The sequence below is a fragment of the Peromyscus eremicus genome, chromosome 14, assembly GCF_949786415.1.
Source record: "Peromyscus eremicus chromosome 14, PerEre_H2_v1, whole genome shotgun sequence".
Lineage (NCBI taxonomy): Eukaryota > Metazoa > Chordata > Mammalia > Rodentia > Cricetidae > Peromyscus > Peromyscus eremicus.
Genome location: NC_081430.1, coordinates 80,358,395 through 80,375,361, shown reverse-complemented (window position 1 = coordinate 80,375,361; position 16,967 = coordinate 80,358,395). Strand labels below are relative to the sequence as shown.

General features: G+C 44.0%; 1 protein-coding gene across 3 annotated transcripts in view; it reads right to left on the bottom strand.

Annotated features, from left to right (window-relative positions):
• The window catches only part of Sipa1l1 (signal induced proliferation associated 1 like 1), a 111,960-nt gene that overhangs the window by 88,040 nt on the left and 6,953 nt on the right, over positions 1–16,967 (bottom strand). For all 3 annotated transcript variants that reach the window (XM_059279675.1, XM_059279676.1, XM_059279677.1), the window contains exons 2-3: positions 5,479–5,609; positions 2,168–2,356 (exon numbers count right to left, since the gene is read on the bottom strand). In XM_059279675.1, coding sequence (XP_059135658.1) covers positions 2,168–2,356; positions 5,479–5,609 — 320 coding nt within the window. The remainder of the gene's footprint in view (positions 1–2,167; positions 2,357–5,478; positions 5,610–16,967) is intronic.

Here is a 16,967-nt window from a genome sequence, read left to right as displayed (position 1 = left end):
TGCCTCTGCCTCCCGAGAGCTGGCATTAAAGGCGTGTGCCGCCACCACCCAGTGCATTTCTTTTTAAAGTACGTATCTCTAAAGGCACCTAAAGAATCGACTTCTCAAAGTGGCTCCTGGGCATTCACAACTGCCTTGTGAAGTGTGCACCAGCAGGACCCCTGGCTGGAAGGCTCTGCAGGGGACAAACAAGACAGAACCAGAGTGGAAGAGGGAAGTACAGCTAGCTGGGCACTCACCACACAGACCACCATGCTTTACTTGCTAGATCCCACTGTCTGTCGGAAATGGCTGCCTAACGGTAAGACCCCATTTTATAGGATAACATATTTAAGACACCTTTTTCAGAATAAAACCAGGGAGATCCACTGATGGCCATATTATAATGTTTAACTAAAGAAAACAATTACCATATATTATAATTAATAATTTATGAAGGAGGAAATATCTTAGTAACCAAGGAAAGGAAAGTGGTAATTAAAGAATAATGGCCAATTCTGTGAATTAAATAAATGTAACTGAGTGAAACTCATTATGGCATTCCTATTACACTTCCTGTGCTGGAGGGACCATGAAATGCTCATGGCAGAGCAGCACCATCTGCGGCCCAACACGCCGCAATCACTAAGAGGACACAGAATGTGCCAGACGTCCCATAAAAATCCACAACTGGAGCATGAAATTTTAAATTTAATATGTTTAAAACAAGGAAAATGGTAATAAAGCACCTTCTTTATATGAAGTAATCTGTCCTGTAGAGATTGAGAATGTTAAGTAGATGACTATGTTATCAATGCCTGAGTGGGTTTCTCCCTCCTGGGTAAGTGCAGTAATTTGAACTAACTGAACTAATAAAGCTGAAGCAGCCATCCAGTCCCTCCTCTTTATTAATGTCCAGGATATGTGCTGGGAGACAGTCCTCTGAGTACTCCAGCTCATGCAGCAGCCACCCTCTGAAGCATTCAATGTGCTCCCAAGTTAAATGCTACAAAGACGAACACTCACAAGATTCTGTGTGTCTTCACCAGAAAGGACATTAGCTACAATGCATTGTGTGAAGCCTGAGAGAGAAAGGAGGATTCAGAAAGCTCCATCAACTTATTTTATATGCTCAATGAATGGATGGAGAGATTTAAAATACCTTGAAATTGTGTGTTCAATTTTAGTTTCATAAAATCAGAATTTTTGATTAAGGAAATGTAGACAAAACTTGTTCACAGAATACTATTCAATACCTGGTCAAAATTTATATGCAAGGTCAAGCTACTTTTACCTACTAGTAGGGTACAATGAGACTAAAATGCTAACAGTTAGAAGTAAGATTAGCTGTGCGTTCAAATTCCTCCAAGCAGAACGTGGTCCACACTGTTGGATAGTAAAGGTTTCAAGTCACAGCATCTTTTCCTTTCTGCAGTCTCTACACAGGTCATCTAATCACGTAAACACCTTGACCAAAGGACATCATGACTGGGGACAGAAAAATGGAGCCAGCAACCTTGAGAATTTAAAGATGCTACACCATAGTTTTAAATTTCTACACTTAAAACTCCTGGGTAAAATGCATCTTTGGCAGTACGGAAAAGTAGACTTTCTAAAACCTAAGCTTTTAGGAATGGCATGGTTAATAGCTAACAGCACATGCTTGGAGATGACTGTGTTTGAATCCTGGTTCTCTAACTTATAAACAGTGTGAAATTGAATTTATTATGTAATCTCTCCATGGCTCAGATTCCTCATCTCTAAAATGGGGATGGTAAGGGATGGTAACAGTACCATTCTCTTAAGGTTGGAAGGTAAAATGGGATAACATACTTTAAACACCCAGGACAGAACCTGGTGAACACATCCGGTAGTGCTCGCCATCATCATTCTAATTATTAGTAATGTAATATCACTATACTTTATGTTACTGTTAATACCGCCATGACTTTTCCACACATACTCAGAAACCCATCACATGTGGGTGACCATGAAAGAGCTGAGCACGGCTAAAGCCCTCCCTCTACCAGCTTAGACAGAGAAATCAGATGAGAAGTGGACAGATGAACAACCCAAGAGTATCCTTTATAACACATAGTTCTCCCCACCTAAGAAACATAACGGGCTGTTCTGGAAACCCAGCAGGGAACCCCAGCGCAAGGATGAGCTCCTGCAGGGCCACACGTACCCCTTGCTCATCCAGTTTCATGAGCTGCTCCGTGACTTTGGGCGTGTTGAAGGCCAGACGCAGGCACTGCACGTTGAGTTCTGGGATCACGTGTTCCAGCACCTCCTTCAGAGGCAGTCCTCTGGCGGTTGAGTGCTTGGCTGTGGAGGGAATGGCATCCTCCAGGACAGACCCTCTCAGCGTCATGAGCTACAAAAGAGATAAGGACTATGGTGAGGCTTCACTATAGCATGAGATACTGAATATGCCGTGGTTCTGAAGGCCTAGACAGTAGCTCTCTCTCAAGCTATGAAATGGCTGGTGGTTGGCCAAGTTAGTGAGGTGGAGGGAGAGAGAGAATACAGAATATTCTAGGCATGGAAATGAGGCCAACACTTCTAAGAACCTCTGCACAAGTTCAAAAGAACTCATGATATATTTATTATAGTACTGAGTTGTTCACTTAAGTGACCAAAGTAGCCTGCCCTTACAGGGATCAGTAAGACAAGGTCTCTGCATTACTGTACAGTATCAGGAAGCACACCAAGGATGGGGAAGCCTTCCTGAGAGACACTGTAAGAATTCTCAGTGTCTGTGGTATACGTTTTAAATGAGAAAAGGTAGGAAGGAGAATCATGCTTGACATTCCCCAACATGTGGCTGAGCATAAGCTGCTCATATCTTATAACAGCAATAATTGCACTGGAAATGCCTTCTTCAAGTATTTCTGGCTATTATCAAACAATCTCAAGCAATGACACCCTCTATTAATAGTGATTTGTTAAAGAAATATAAACCCAGGCATGAGGCCTAAAGTGGTCCTGATTTTCAAAGTGTCATATGGCAAAACTGTTTGTGAATTTAACTGATGTTTGATGGTCTAAGAAATAAAATAGGAAGTAGATTTCCACTAAATAGGGAGGTTGTAAGGCGACAGCTGACAGAGTACATGTATGGGGATGTGTGTGGCATTGAACAGGGAGAGACGCGAGAAATACCCATACGTAATTGAGGGAAGACTGTTCCCTGAAGAAAACAAGACAATCTAAAGGCAGAGAAAAAGTGACAGCAGCTCAGGCCACTGGGAAAAACTTCAGGTGACATTAGAAATCGGTTACAGGAAAAGAGAGAAAAAGAAAAGAAGGAAGCGAGTTAAAGAATAAAGGAACATTTCTATAGGAAGAAAGTGGCCAAGGAAACATGAGCAAAGGTGCAGAAAAAGGAAAAGTCAGCGTCTGAATGGGAAAGGATGTCAGCTGAGCTGAATCTGAGACAGGACAGGCAAAGCTGGACACTGGAGCTGGGGACAGAGGACAGAGGCACCGCAGCTCAGGGAGGGCTTTATACCCCTCGCCCCCACTCCAGTGTGCAGTCATGCCAGGTGTTCCAAAGAAATGACGTGCACCGCTGGAGAAATTAAATTAAGAATAAGATGGAATTCATGAATCGGAAGGTCTACTCTACCCTTCACACTGCCAAGGGGCTGCTTCACAGTACAGTAATACACAAAGAGTGTGCATCCTCATGGGGCTACACTCTGGTGGGGAAACAGAACAAACAGGAACACTATGCAAGCCTGTGTTACGTCTTAACGGAAGGGCATGGCATCAGATCCCAAATGGGAGAGAGCAGAAAATTCAGATCCATGAACCACCACAGGGCCCTGTGGCTGATGAGCATGTCAGAGTGAGAACGTTGTGCCCTGGGCACACTCGAGGAGGCTGAAGCCACTGGAGGAGCAAAGCCCTGAAGTCCTTAGAGCCCAGTGGGAAGAACCCAAGTCCACGGAGAGGACAGAGCAGGGGAGTTACGGGAAAGGGTTGGGGAGATTCAGGCATACCGGCTCCTAGGCAGACAAGTACTTGAGCGCTATTTAGAAGGATGAAGAAAGCTAAAGAACTCTGAAGAGATTCCGATTACATTTCATAGAGATTCCTTACTGGTGAAAGGATGCAGAAGCAGGCCTGAGCTGTGGGGATGCAAGTGGTTGAATTCTAGACATACAGGATCTGAAGACAAGATTGCAAAGGTTGCTGACAGACTAAACTGGGGGCAGGAACAAGAAGAGAGGGGTCAGGTATGACATCAGGATTTCTGGCCCAAACAAACAGAATTACAAAAGTGGCCAGGGACTGAAGGTTATTCATGGGACCCTAAATGACAAGTGCAATGGTTTTCTGAACAGCATGTCACTTGGAACTTTCAGTTAAGGGCCAAGAGAAAGGACTCGCCTGGTGAGGCCTCTAGGAAGAGGGTCAGGCCTGTGACTGGAAGACCAGAGGCGGGGAACAGAGCCTGGACAGAGTTACAGCACGGGAGAAAGAGCCTAAGGGAAAAGTGGGAGCCAGTGGGGTTCAGGCAGGGACCTCTATACTGCACAGGCGCAGGGCAGAAGTTACCCCTGGACAGGAAGCTGGCATGCCAGGCAAGAATAGGGGTATCAGGGCAGGGCCTGAGAACAAAGGCCTACAGAGAAGATTCTATCTCAACTTTTCACATAGGTAGGGCAGCGACAAGATCATGGTAAAGGCCAAACCACACCACAAAAAAGGGGAGCTAGGCTGGAGCTTCAACGGGGGGGGAGGGGGTGCCGCCACACACTGTGGGGGAGAGGCTTGCTAGAGAGTGGAAAAAGACAGCAACAGACAAACCACTTGGAAATAGGATATGGGTGATTAAGAAGTCTAGTGGATCTGGGAAGATAGAAAAGGGCTGACGGAGCCATCATCCGCTCTGACACAGGAAGCCCATGAACACAGGCTGGCTCTTCACTCCTCCCTGGCCACTACAAACAACACATTAGATACAAAGGCCTTAACTTTAAACCCCTATTTTTAATTTCCCCAGAGTTCAAGCTCAGAAACAATTAGGAAGTGAAGCCAACCCCTGAAACTTGCCCTGTGTTCAATGAAGGAAACAAAGCCAAACGCTCTATTTACAATAATTTCAAAAACACTATTTTCTTGATACCACAGGGGTATTAGGGCCCTGATACATACGAACAATCTAAAGTGAATTAGGAGCTGAGGCAATCCAGTGATAACTGGAATAATTATACACGTGCTCAGAAAGAAACGGCAAAAAGAACCTCAAAGCCCCCAACGTGTCCACACGAATTTCTGGTTTAAATGCTTTGTAAGCTATTTTATTTTCTCCTTCTTAAAAGAGAGGTCCCAGCAAGCACTTTAACAGCTCAATTACTTCCCAATCCTGGGTCTTCTTTGTTCCAAGAAACTGTGACCTTGTCCTACTGAATATAATCCCTAGCTCCCACTTCTGCTCCATTTTCCCCTGCTGGATTAAGTCTCAAACCTTGCTCACCTGCAACTTACCTCACTAGTTCTAAAAATGATGCGATAGTTATACGGAGATCCATTTTCTTTCATTTCTTCTGGTTTTTCCCTTCGAATGCTCACAGCCACCGGACCAAGATTCTCATCAGCCCCAAAATAGTTCCAGTGTTCTTAGGTAAAATAAGGTAAAACAATGTTAGAAAACGAATCTAACACTGGAAATCATCACGTTCCATTTGGATTCAAGATCACCTCCCAGGAATTATCAGTAAGTTTTAAGCATGTTTAGTAAACATTATCATCCTTCACTGAGTTATAAACACTAAGGCTATCTAGGGCTTGTTCTAGAGGAGATAGTACGGAGGCCTGCTGGGTCCTTACTACACCACACTCACTATTCTAAAGTTCTTCATGTGCTTTCTCCCATGTCCCACCATTTTCATAGGCTACAGTTTATATGCACCGTGTGTTAGGGCTTTTTACATTTTATTTAGACATACAATAGAGTTTGAGGAGAGGAGCTTCTCCTGGGTTAAAGTGATATCCCTGCATTGGAAGGAAGAGCCACTTGGGCTCTATGCTCCCAGGCAGCCTATGCCAGGTAAAGGAGCTCAGAAGAACAGGCCTCACTGTGCTCTGGGAGGTAAGAACCCAGGGTTCTTGGCCTTATCAACAATTCCCATGGAATGAGACAAACTGTGGTCACATAACCTAGAGGGTACAGTGGACTGGGAGAACAAGCATCTCCTAGCCAACCAGTGTGCCCTGTGACTCATATGATTCTTGATGCTCTCAACTGTTCAAGGACCCAAGCCTCAGCATGGCCTTGGTAGGGGTGGGGTAGAATACTGGGAAAGTTTCCATCTAACAAGAAGGAGGTGGAAGTCAAAGCTGAGATAACTGGGAGTGAGGAGTGCAGATCAGTGATGGAGTGTTTGCCTAGTGTACATGAGGGCCTAGATCCAATCCTTAGCACTGAAAACAACTATTGATAGAAAATAACAAACTGATACTTACTGGCACTGGAAGATATACCTCTAAAAATTAAAACTGTTGATATGTACATGAAATGTTCACAGATGAGGAAATCCATACAACACAAAAGTATGTGACAAGCAGAGCATATAACTTAGTTTTCAAACTCCCAAAACATTTGCTTTATGTTGTTCTATGTCATCCACACGTGACATGACTAAGTAAGTCAAGACATGGTACATTACTGGCATACAAAATGCATATTTCAAACATGTTATTTTCATACAAAATACATACGTATTTGAAAATCCATGAGAATAATAAGAAATAATTTAGCATATTTAGTCGTACGGTTTTAAAATTTAGGAAATGCTCATGAAAATACTCTGCAAATAAATACTAATGTATAATTATACAAGATAGAGTCATAAACCTGTAGGCTCTAAAAATATTATAATCCATGGAAATTCAAAATAAGAAAACACAATGGGAATACAGGCAACAAGCATTTCATACATGGACAACTGAGAAACAATCCAATAAACACCACAAATTGTTTTCAAACACTCACGTACACCCTCAAAGCACAGCACATGAGAATCACACTCACAGATTTTTACTCTTACTTTGCACACAATTCTAACAAGCGTGGTTGTCTGGTCTTCCAGCCCACAGCTCTATCCCGGTGTTGACAAAGTCCAGGGTCAGGGCATGCAGACAGCAATGCGATAGGACAACTGACGACGGAAAAACAGGAAGTGGGGAGACAGGAAGAGTGTGAACAAGTCGACAAGAACTTAGAGGAAACAAGACAGCATCGGGAGGGACCATTTACTGAAGAGCAACTAGGAAACCCTCCGCGATCTCAATCCTGCAGTGCAGAACAATGGTGGGTCTGTCAAAGGGGCCTGTGGGCCACACACACTGTACTTCCTAGTTCATACACAGTTCACATGTCAGGTGGGTGGGATTGCTGCTTCAACTGCTGGGAAAATTCACAAAGACACAGCACTCCAGATTCGTCATCCGTAACCTCAACCTTGAGGCTTTCTCCTTTAGCCTGCCCTGGTCAGCTCTCTGCTTCTGCAGGGCTGATGTTTCCAACAGTGCCTGCCCCTCACTCCTTCCACGCAGCGAGCACTAATGATGTCAACAGGAAAGCAGGGAAGCAAAGGAGTTCGGAAGCAAATGCACCGCCCGCCACCCTGATGAACATGGATTTACTTTCAGCCAGACTCTCATCCCCCTCCATCCTGGCCTCCGCTCACTCTGCACTTCCAAGAACACACACATGTGCCTCCATTACCACCTGTTTATCTGTAACTGATTCCTCTCTAGCTGCTCTTTTCCAGTACTCCATCTCTAGTCACCCTTTAAAACTAAACAATCCTTTCCTCTTTCTCCCCCCGGAAACTACTATTTAGATCTTCACTTTAGATCCTGCTAGCTCACTTCCACTACATGGCTGCCTCAGAGTGAGAACAATCAGAGCTTTTATTTTTCACTTTGTTCAAACTCTGGAACATCTAGTACAGATGGTCATTTTTTTTTTTAAGAACACTCTTACTCACTGACTAATATGAAATCACCTTCTTCTGATTATTCTTCAACCACTTTGGCTGTTTTTGCTTGACTTTATTTCCTATTCTTGAATAACCCATTCACTCCAAGGTTTTCAATTGCTAGTTCCATGTGAACCTTCCCATGGGAACTAGACAGCACTCCTAGCTACCCCTGTTCCAGCACCCACCACATTCACCCAGGTGCCTGCACGCCCTTTGAACTCGATCCCCAACCATCTCTCAACTGTCTACTGTCTTGCCCATGCTCACTGTACTCATGTTTGTCTTATTTGCTCTCCTCCAAGTTCACAGGGCAGCTAGACACTCCTTTTCAAATGCAATTCTGGCCAGTAACCATGAAGCTTTAAATCCACGCACGGGTTCTCAGAGGCCTTGGATATTTTTCATGGCCTCCTAAAAGGTCTTTATGACCTGTCACTAGTTGGAGCCGTTCTAGACCCAGACTTCTCACAGCTGAGGGCCATTTAAACCTCTTCAGGTGTCCAAACTCCCATGACCATACTTCATTTGACTTTATTTTGACATCCCTTCATTCGGTCTCACTTGGAATGCCCCTGAGGCATCTTCTAAAAGAAGAGTGGAAAAGTGGAGGGCACTGGAGGAATTTACAAAGTAAAACTAGTACTTTGAAAGTATTAAGAATTCCCAACAGATTAGTGAAAACAAATATTTCATATATCTCAGAGATAAAGGTGTAGAAGCATTATAAAACAAAAAGCACAAATTTAAACATCTTTAGTATTAATTGGGAGATAAAGGTATTATTTTAAGAACAAACTAAACCCTATATAAAATAAACTATAATAAAACTAGAGACTAAAAATGAAAATTACATTTCTTGGCATCACCATCAAAACCTAACATATATTTGTGCGTGTTTTCCCATCTATTTCTGAGTCGTACTTGGGGAATGGGCTAATCATCAACGAACTTCAAACACTATCTTCAAACACACCCATCTCTGGTCGGATAAGGCCAGAGAGATCTCTTCGAACTTCCATGCCTCTTTATACAGACACATGATTTTTAAAACGGAAACAAGGAATTCTAGCTATTATTTCTACAGCGGTGTCTTGGTCAGTCTCCATCTCTGTCAGTTCCACTGATACAGACAGAGGTTCTGGTGTTGTTCCCAGAGGATCAGACTCTGCAAGTTCAAAAGGTCTCATGCCGTGTAAGAAGTACACAATAAAAGCCATGTCGGTACACAGCCCCTCTTTTTGCCTATGGAATTATGGGAACAGAAGTAAACCTCTCCTGCAAACAAACACCAGTTCCCTCAGTTCACATCCTAACGTGATGCACTGTCCCCAGGAGAGAAGAGTTTAGTTCACCAAGCCAGTATAAACTGAATTTTAGATTTCAGATTCTGATCTCAAGACAAATGTGCCAGATTCTACCTGGTCAGTCTAGCCTCTGGCTATGTCTGGCTCTGTCCATCCACTTCAGTATCTTCCTCTCAGCATCCCAGCCTCAGCTCCAAAATGCATAAATTATAATAACTAAAATTTCTTCCCTTCTTATCAGCCATCTCCCTCCACTCTTGTCAAGAACAGACAGGGAGCCTTTCCAGGCAGATGCACAGTTGGCTCTGCCTTTCTTCTGGGATGGGAAGATGAGAGAGGAAGGAAAACAAGGGAGGACACTGGACAGGGAATTCAGGGTAAAGAAAGTTAGAGGAAGAGCAGAGAGCATGGGGAGCTGCAGACCTGAGTGGAAATGCTGCTGGCGGATGACTTAACCCGGGCACTACATCACCAACCACAGCGGTACTGTAGAGTCAGCACAACGACATGCTAAGACCCAGCACACCATCGCCGTACTTTTAGAGGCATGGCAACGGGAGTTTCTGGACAGGCACAAGCACAAACCGCAGCACCACAATCCCGCATATCCACCAATGACATCAAAGCTCATTTTCTTACCAATTATAACTGTACTGTCTTCCCAGAAGTCTCCAAAATCTTATAAACAGCAAAGAGTTAAACACATTTGGTGGCCAGAGGGACGTGCTATTCACTTAGAGCACATGTTCTGCTTACTCCCGATTTGCAAAGTTTGTGTGTGTGTGTGTGTGTGTGTGTGTGTGTGTGTGTGTGAGACATGAGACATATTAGTGTCATCCCATAACATTGATTCCTCCCAATCTTCACTGCTCATAATGAACATTCTAATAGATGTTTATCTTCAAGGTTTTTTTGTTTGTGTATGTGTGTGGTGTACATGTGTGGAGGTATGATCACATGTATATGGGCACATGTGCTCATGTGTGTACATGTATGTAAAAGCCCAAGGTTGATGCTGGGTATCTTCCAAGATGGCACACCACCCAAGTATTGAAGCAATGTCTTTTGCTGTACCAAGAGCTGGCTATTTGGCTGTATAGCTAGCCAACTTGCCCTGGGGATTCCCAGGCTCCACCCACCTCTGTGGACTGGGATTATAGGCGGGCCGCCAAGCCCACTGATGCTTTACATGGTTTCTGGGGAGCCACACTCAGCAGCCAACACACCAATTACAAAGCCATGTCTGGAGCCCCTAAAGTTTTCTTATGGATTATGAAGTCTAACAAGATGGTACACGGAACACTCAGGAATTCTACTGTTTCTGGGGCATTCCACATAAAGAGATTTATTTATGGTCAGCACATTCACAATTATAATGAGTATTTGACATTCTTAAAGAGAAGAAAGGTGAATAGTTGAAGACTCTAGCAACTGCATCAAACACAGGCACTCCATTTGCCCCTAAGCTTTGTGCACACACATATGCAGTCAAAAAGCCAGGCCTGGCATTTTAACTGTAAAGGAGAAAAGGAAAGCTGAGCCACAAGAGTGAGCCTTCTACCACAGTTTCTGGATTGTTCATACTGGTTTCATTTGTTGTCTGTTTATTAGTATTATTTCAGTTAAACAGTTCCTTAGGGACATTGTACTCGCAACTGAGAATTATGAACAGTTAAGATATACCTTAATTTTTACTCAGTGATTTATAAAATTATAATTTGTGGCCTAATATTTACATATAATCATCAACTTAAGATTTTAAATGGGGAAATTAAACAGTGAAAACACAAGTTAAGACAAACCGGATTAAATGGCTGTCTTCTGCCTAGCACAGCTGGAAACTCTTCTGAAATGAAAAACGAACAATACAAAGAAGCCCCTGCTAGAGCTGGGACTCACACGTGTGGCAGCAGTGTGGACAACCCCAAACATTTCAAAAGCCAGCATGGCAACACACAGTGAAGCCATAAAAATACTCACATTCTAATCTTAGGGTTCCCTCCTGACTACACAGAAGGACCCCCCCATTTTCTCTAGAAAAGACAGTGGCATAGGGATGGAGTGAGGGCTGCAAACGCCATCAGTAAGCTGAAGAGATGAGCTCCACTCTCTACTGGAGACAGAGGACCAGGGGCCACCGTACAGGTGAAGAGATGAGCTCCACTCTCTACTGGAGACAGAGGACCAGGGGCCACTGTATAGGTGAAGAGATGAGCTCCACTCTCTACTGGAGACAGAGGACCAGGGGCCACCGTACAGGTGAAGAGATGAGCTCCACTCTCTACTGGAGACAGAGGACCAGGGGCCACTGTACAGGTGAAGAGATGAGCTCCACTCTCTACTGGAGACAGAGGACCAGGGGCCACCGTACAGGTGAAGAGATGAGCTCCACTCTCTACTGGAGACAGAGGACCAGGGGCCACCGTACAGGTGAAGAGATAAGCTCCACTCTCTACTGGAGACAGAGGACCAGGGGCCACTGTACAAGCCCAAACTGGAATCATCTCACCGTTGCTCATATCTAACATTTTATTTTGGGTTCCTAGTTATGCTGCTGTCATTTTAGGTTCCCTCTATGAACTTTGACCTTTAATATTTTCATTCACTTGAGAATCTGAACGAAACTAGGAAGGCGCCTGAATAGAACACAGGTTTCTCTGAAGCTCTTCATTTCTGCCTGGGTTGGGTCCAATCAGTTCCTGTTTTGTTTTCTTACTATGAATATTAACGTTGGGGAAGATAAAGCTAAAAGAACTAAATACTGTTAATATCAGCAGCAGAAATGAAAGTGGGAAGCAGCCTGCCTTTAAAACGAAAGCTACGTTGGCAGAAGAGGAGGTAAGAACAGGCCAGCTGTTTAAAGAAACTTCTTGAGAAGTGTGCCACTTCAGAGTCTCACTGTCACAGCCCCCAGGGCTTATTTTAATTGTAAGGGCAGAGCTTCCATGAGAACTAAGTGCCCAGGACTGGACACCACAGTTTAAAGGTCAGGGAACTGATGGGGACATCTGCACAGACAGGGCTGGCCGCACGCCAGGGTTCTGTCCTGAAGCACTGCACTGAGCCTGTGATTACTGATGTGCACAGTGAGTGCCCACACTTAGGAAACGCTTGGGACTCTGAGGTTCCAAGTCTTCTCTCCACAGGTAACTCCTGAAAATGGAGTGGTAGACATGGTACTATTCTCCACAATCCCCACACCTGGGCACATGCGACAGGAGGATCAATGGTTGAGACAATGAAACCTTGTCTGGAAAGAAGGGAGGGTGGGGGGGGGGAGGGAAGAGGAGGGGAGGATGGAGAGAAAGTGGAATAGAGTCTTGCTGCTTAAAACAGCAACAGAGATCTATCTCAGTGGGTAGAGTGTCTGACTAGCAATCTGAAATGTCTGGGTTCAATCCCTAGAACTACAAAAATCAATCCATTAATCAACCAACCAACCAAAACAAAACAGTATTTGCTTAAGCAGGCCCCAATAGTCTCCTTACTTGCTAAAAAAAATGGTAAATTTTATTATTAAGTTATGTTGACCTTAATAAACTCCATCAAAATGATCATAGCAAAAATATAAAGAAAACTATTTAAATAAAGGGCAAATGAATAACAAAATCATGAGTGTTCTATTGACTTCCATCAGCCTATGGCAAAAGTCTAACAATTATCTTTCAAAAAAAAAGTGTATCAGTTCAAAGTAGCTAGAGAATGCTAGAGTTCAGATGCAGAGAATCCATTGAATCCATTTGCATGTGTATGCAAGTCCGCAATAGTGAAAAATCAGACTTAGTGAGGATGCCTATGCCTACAGACGTCAATTGGTAGTTGGTCCACTCCCACAAAACCACCATAACCACGCAGTTACTTGAGGTCTCATTTCTTGAAGAGAAAAGGAACTTCACACACCGAGGGTCTGGAGAATAATAGCAAAAGGCCACATGCACAGGGGACTCTCAGCCGTCATACCCAATGCTATGAGTCGCTCAGCTCATACTACACAGTAGCACCAAACATTCACTTCGAAGACATTTCCCAAACAACCTAACCTGTGGTCCTGATCGGTGAGGTGCATTTGGACTGCTGTGGTTCAATACATCCCCAAGGTGTCCCACAGAAACAAGAGGACCACGGTGACTCAATGAGCTCTGGGCGAGGGCCTGGGCCTTGGACAGACAGTCAAGGCTCCTTGACGGGCAGGACAGGAGGGAAATGCTGCAGTAGGGGCTGGTAGGAGGAAGGAGGCACACTCTCGGTTACAAGTGAGGGTTTCTACTCTGCACCCCGCTTGCTGCCCTTTCACCCCTCAATGACACGTCCTGGTGGAGTGGTCACAACACTTCCCCAGTAGTAGCCCTCAGCCTTTGTGTGTTAGGGAGGCTACCGGGGGCCAGTGCCCCTCAGAGCTACAAGGGAAGAACGCATAAAATAGGTTCTAAATAGTTTATGAACAACCGAGTAAGAAAATAAATGAACATGCACTTATTTCTCTATTTAACATCAGTGCAAAAGTGTCTGGGGTAGTCCTGTGAATAGAAATAAACTTTATTTTCTGTATTCCCATACTATTTCCTGCAACAAGCAAGCCTATTTATGCTTTGAAGGGAGTTGTTTTTTATTTCTGTTTTGAGACAGGATCTCTCTATATAGCCCTGGCTGTCATGGAACTCACTATGTAGACCAGGCTAGCCTGGAACTTAGACCTGCCCCTGCCTCTGCCGGGTGCTGGATTAAAGGTGTGGACCACCGTATCCAGCACTAGTTATGCTTTGGTCCGAATCTTGTTTTAAGTTGGCTCTTTTCTGGGTAGAATGAAGCCTCTATGCGGGCCTCAAACTCCTCCATCTCCTCTATCTGCAACAGCCATTGAGATGCAACACTGATTTCCCTTTAGGAAGAACTTGCCATTGGTTCAGCCTGCAGGAAAAGCAATTAGCTGGTCTCTGGCCTCTGGATCTGTGGCAGTTAGACAGCTGAGCCAGAGTCTGCCAAAGCAGCCCTTAGTTGGTACCTGAGCATGAGGGCTAGGGGTGTGGCAGGAAGTGACATGGCCAGGCATTTGTCCCCCTGTTGGGGACTTTCCTGATGTTATTTCTCCATTACATTGGCTAAGATGTTTGTTAATATGAACCCTGTCGGAAGTTCTTCTGGCCTAATTCTGCCTCCATTCCCCTTTTCTCTTATGCTGCCTCACCGGCTGAAAGGTTTCTCCACATGCTCTGCTTCCTTTCCCTCTCAGACTCTACAGGTGTCATCACCAGGCCCCCAGCCTGTCTGTTCCTTTCTCATCATCTGCTTATCAGACAACCTGACTGGCTAAACGAAAGATGGTCCTGGCAAAGGCTGGGTTCTGAACAGGGAAGATAGTGTATAGCTGGAAAGACTCAAAAATCTATTGCTATAATTCCAACCATAGGCAGACAAGGAGGACCTGCAACTATGCATAGGGGTGGTAATGGGGCATAAAGAGCCTTAGTTACAATCTACTGAGACTCTAGTCGCCTTCCAAAATGATTGGAGGTTGAGAACAATGGACTTACAACAGTGGAGGTATTTACAGAAGGAGGACAATGCCAAAAAAGGTCTCAACTTCTGTGGCGTGTCAGGCAGGGCAACTCAAAGCCATTCCAGTGCAGGCAGGCAAGAGCCACTAAGACTCATCAAGAACTGAGAAAGCCTGGAAGTAGAGGTATATGATATGGATAATCAATGCAATTCAATATAGTTTTTGGAAAGGTTTTTGAGGCTACTGATAACTGGGGCATATGGAAAAATCACACTAATGAGGCAGAATAGGAAAACAGAAGCTGAATGTATAAGCAAATGCATTTGTTATATTGAAGGTTGAATACGTGAATACTAAAATTGGTTATGAGTTTTCAGATAATAAGTTAGAATGCATTAAACAAGATATGCACAAATATACCTGCCATCAAAAGGTAGACATTTGATAAAGTCTGAAAAGAACTTCTGGCATCAAATTCTAAAATAAATCTCTCCTATGGGACTTTCTACATAGGATATGGGCAGTATTTTCACCTCCAATTTTATTGCCAAATAAACTGCATTTTTATATGAATGGATCTGAAAGGATGGCTTTGAATAAAGCCCTGTGTCTGAGCTGGTGGGGTCTTCTGATGGCCCATTTGATCTATAAGAAAATGGAGGAGAGTGAGTGCATGCCCTTTCTGCACCCCATAACCTCTGAGCTCAATCACTTTGTGGGTAAGAGAGAAGCTCTGAATAATGAGGGTCAAGAGGCTGGGGAATCACAGCCAAGGAAGGAGAGAATGCTTGTTTCCAAAGAAGCAATGTGTAATACTTTACTTAGTGTGTGATGGCCTGGAAGCCTTAAGCAGATAGAAAGATGGCAGCCAGTGGGTACAGGGACACCTGCCTGTATTTCCAGCTACTTAGGAGGCTGAGATAGAAAAGTTGGACCTAAGAGTTCTGGGCTAGCTCAGGCAACACAGTGAAGTATCACCTCAAATCAAAGAGGTTAGCAAAACATGTACCTAGCCAAGCTTCTCAATAACAAATTCATGCCCCACATTGTAGTAGAATATTTCAAGTTGTGTTATTTTTGTTCATGTTGCATTTGTTTAACTCTGTGAAGCTGTGTTACTTTGCCTGTGTAAAACACCTGATGGTCTAATAAAGAACTGGCCAATAGCAAGGCAGGAGAAAGGATAGGTGGGGCTGGCAGGCAGAGAGAATATATTGGAGAAGACTGAGAGGAATGCAAGATCTAGCAGCCAGAGAAGGAGGACAACTGCAGAGGTCAGCCACCTAGCTACACAGCAAGCCACGGAGTAAGAGTAAGATTTGCAGCAGCAGTTAGAGAAAAGGAAAAGTCCAGAGGTAAAAGGTAGTCATGATAATTTAAGATACGGAAAGCTAGAAACTAAGCCAAGCTAAGGCCGGGCATTCATAAGTAATAATAAGCCTTTGAGCCGGGCGGTGGTGGCGCACGCCTTTAATCTCAGCACTCGAGAGGCAGAGCCAGGCGGATCTCTGTGAGTTCGAGGCCAGCCTGGGCTACCAAGTGAGCTCCAGGAAAAGGCGCAAAGCTACACAGAGAAACCCTGTCTCGAAAAACCAAAAAAAAATAAATAAAAAAATAAAAAAATAAGCCTTTGTGTGTGGTTTATTTGGGAGTTGAGTGGTGGGCCCCCCAAAGACCAAAGACCAACCTACAACAAAAAAATTGGCGCCCAACATGGGGCTAAAATAAATAAAAACCAACCAATAATACCACATTTCTGTGAGGGAACATACACTTACACACTTACTTTCAAATGAAGGGGACAACTGGCGTAATCTTAATAAAAACAAATTATAATACCCATGGAAGGTGAAGTTAACTGTTACCTTTAAGAGCACAGTATGCTTGGGAGCACAGTCTTATTGACTGTACCTGAAGATTAAATGATCTACCTCAGAAAATTAAAACAAACACAAATAAGTACCCGGGAAGAACCCTTAACACTAAGGAACTCCCACAGGACTTTTCTCAACAACATAAGCAGCCTTAGGGATATTTTGTGTTTGTTCCTCGTGCTCTCCTTTCTTTCTGATCCAAGGCCCAGCCTCCTCTATGAGAGCTAACTTCTCTAAGGTGCTTGCTCTTGCCCACACAGAAACAAGTCTCAGAGTTTAAATGCTGAACTGGGGACTAACCAATAACTGGGGT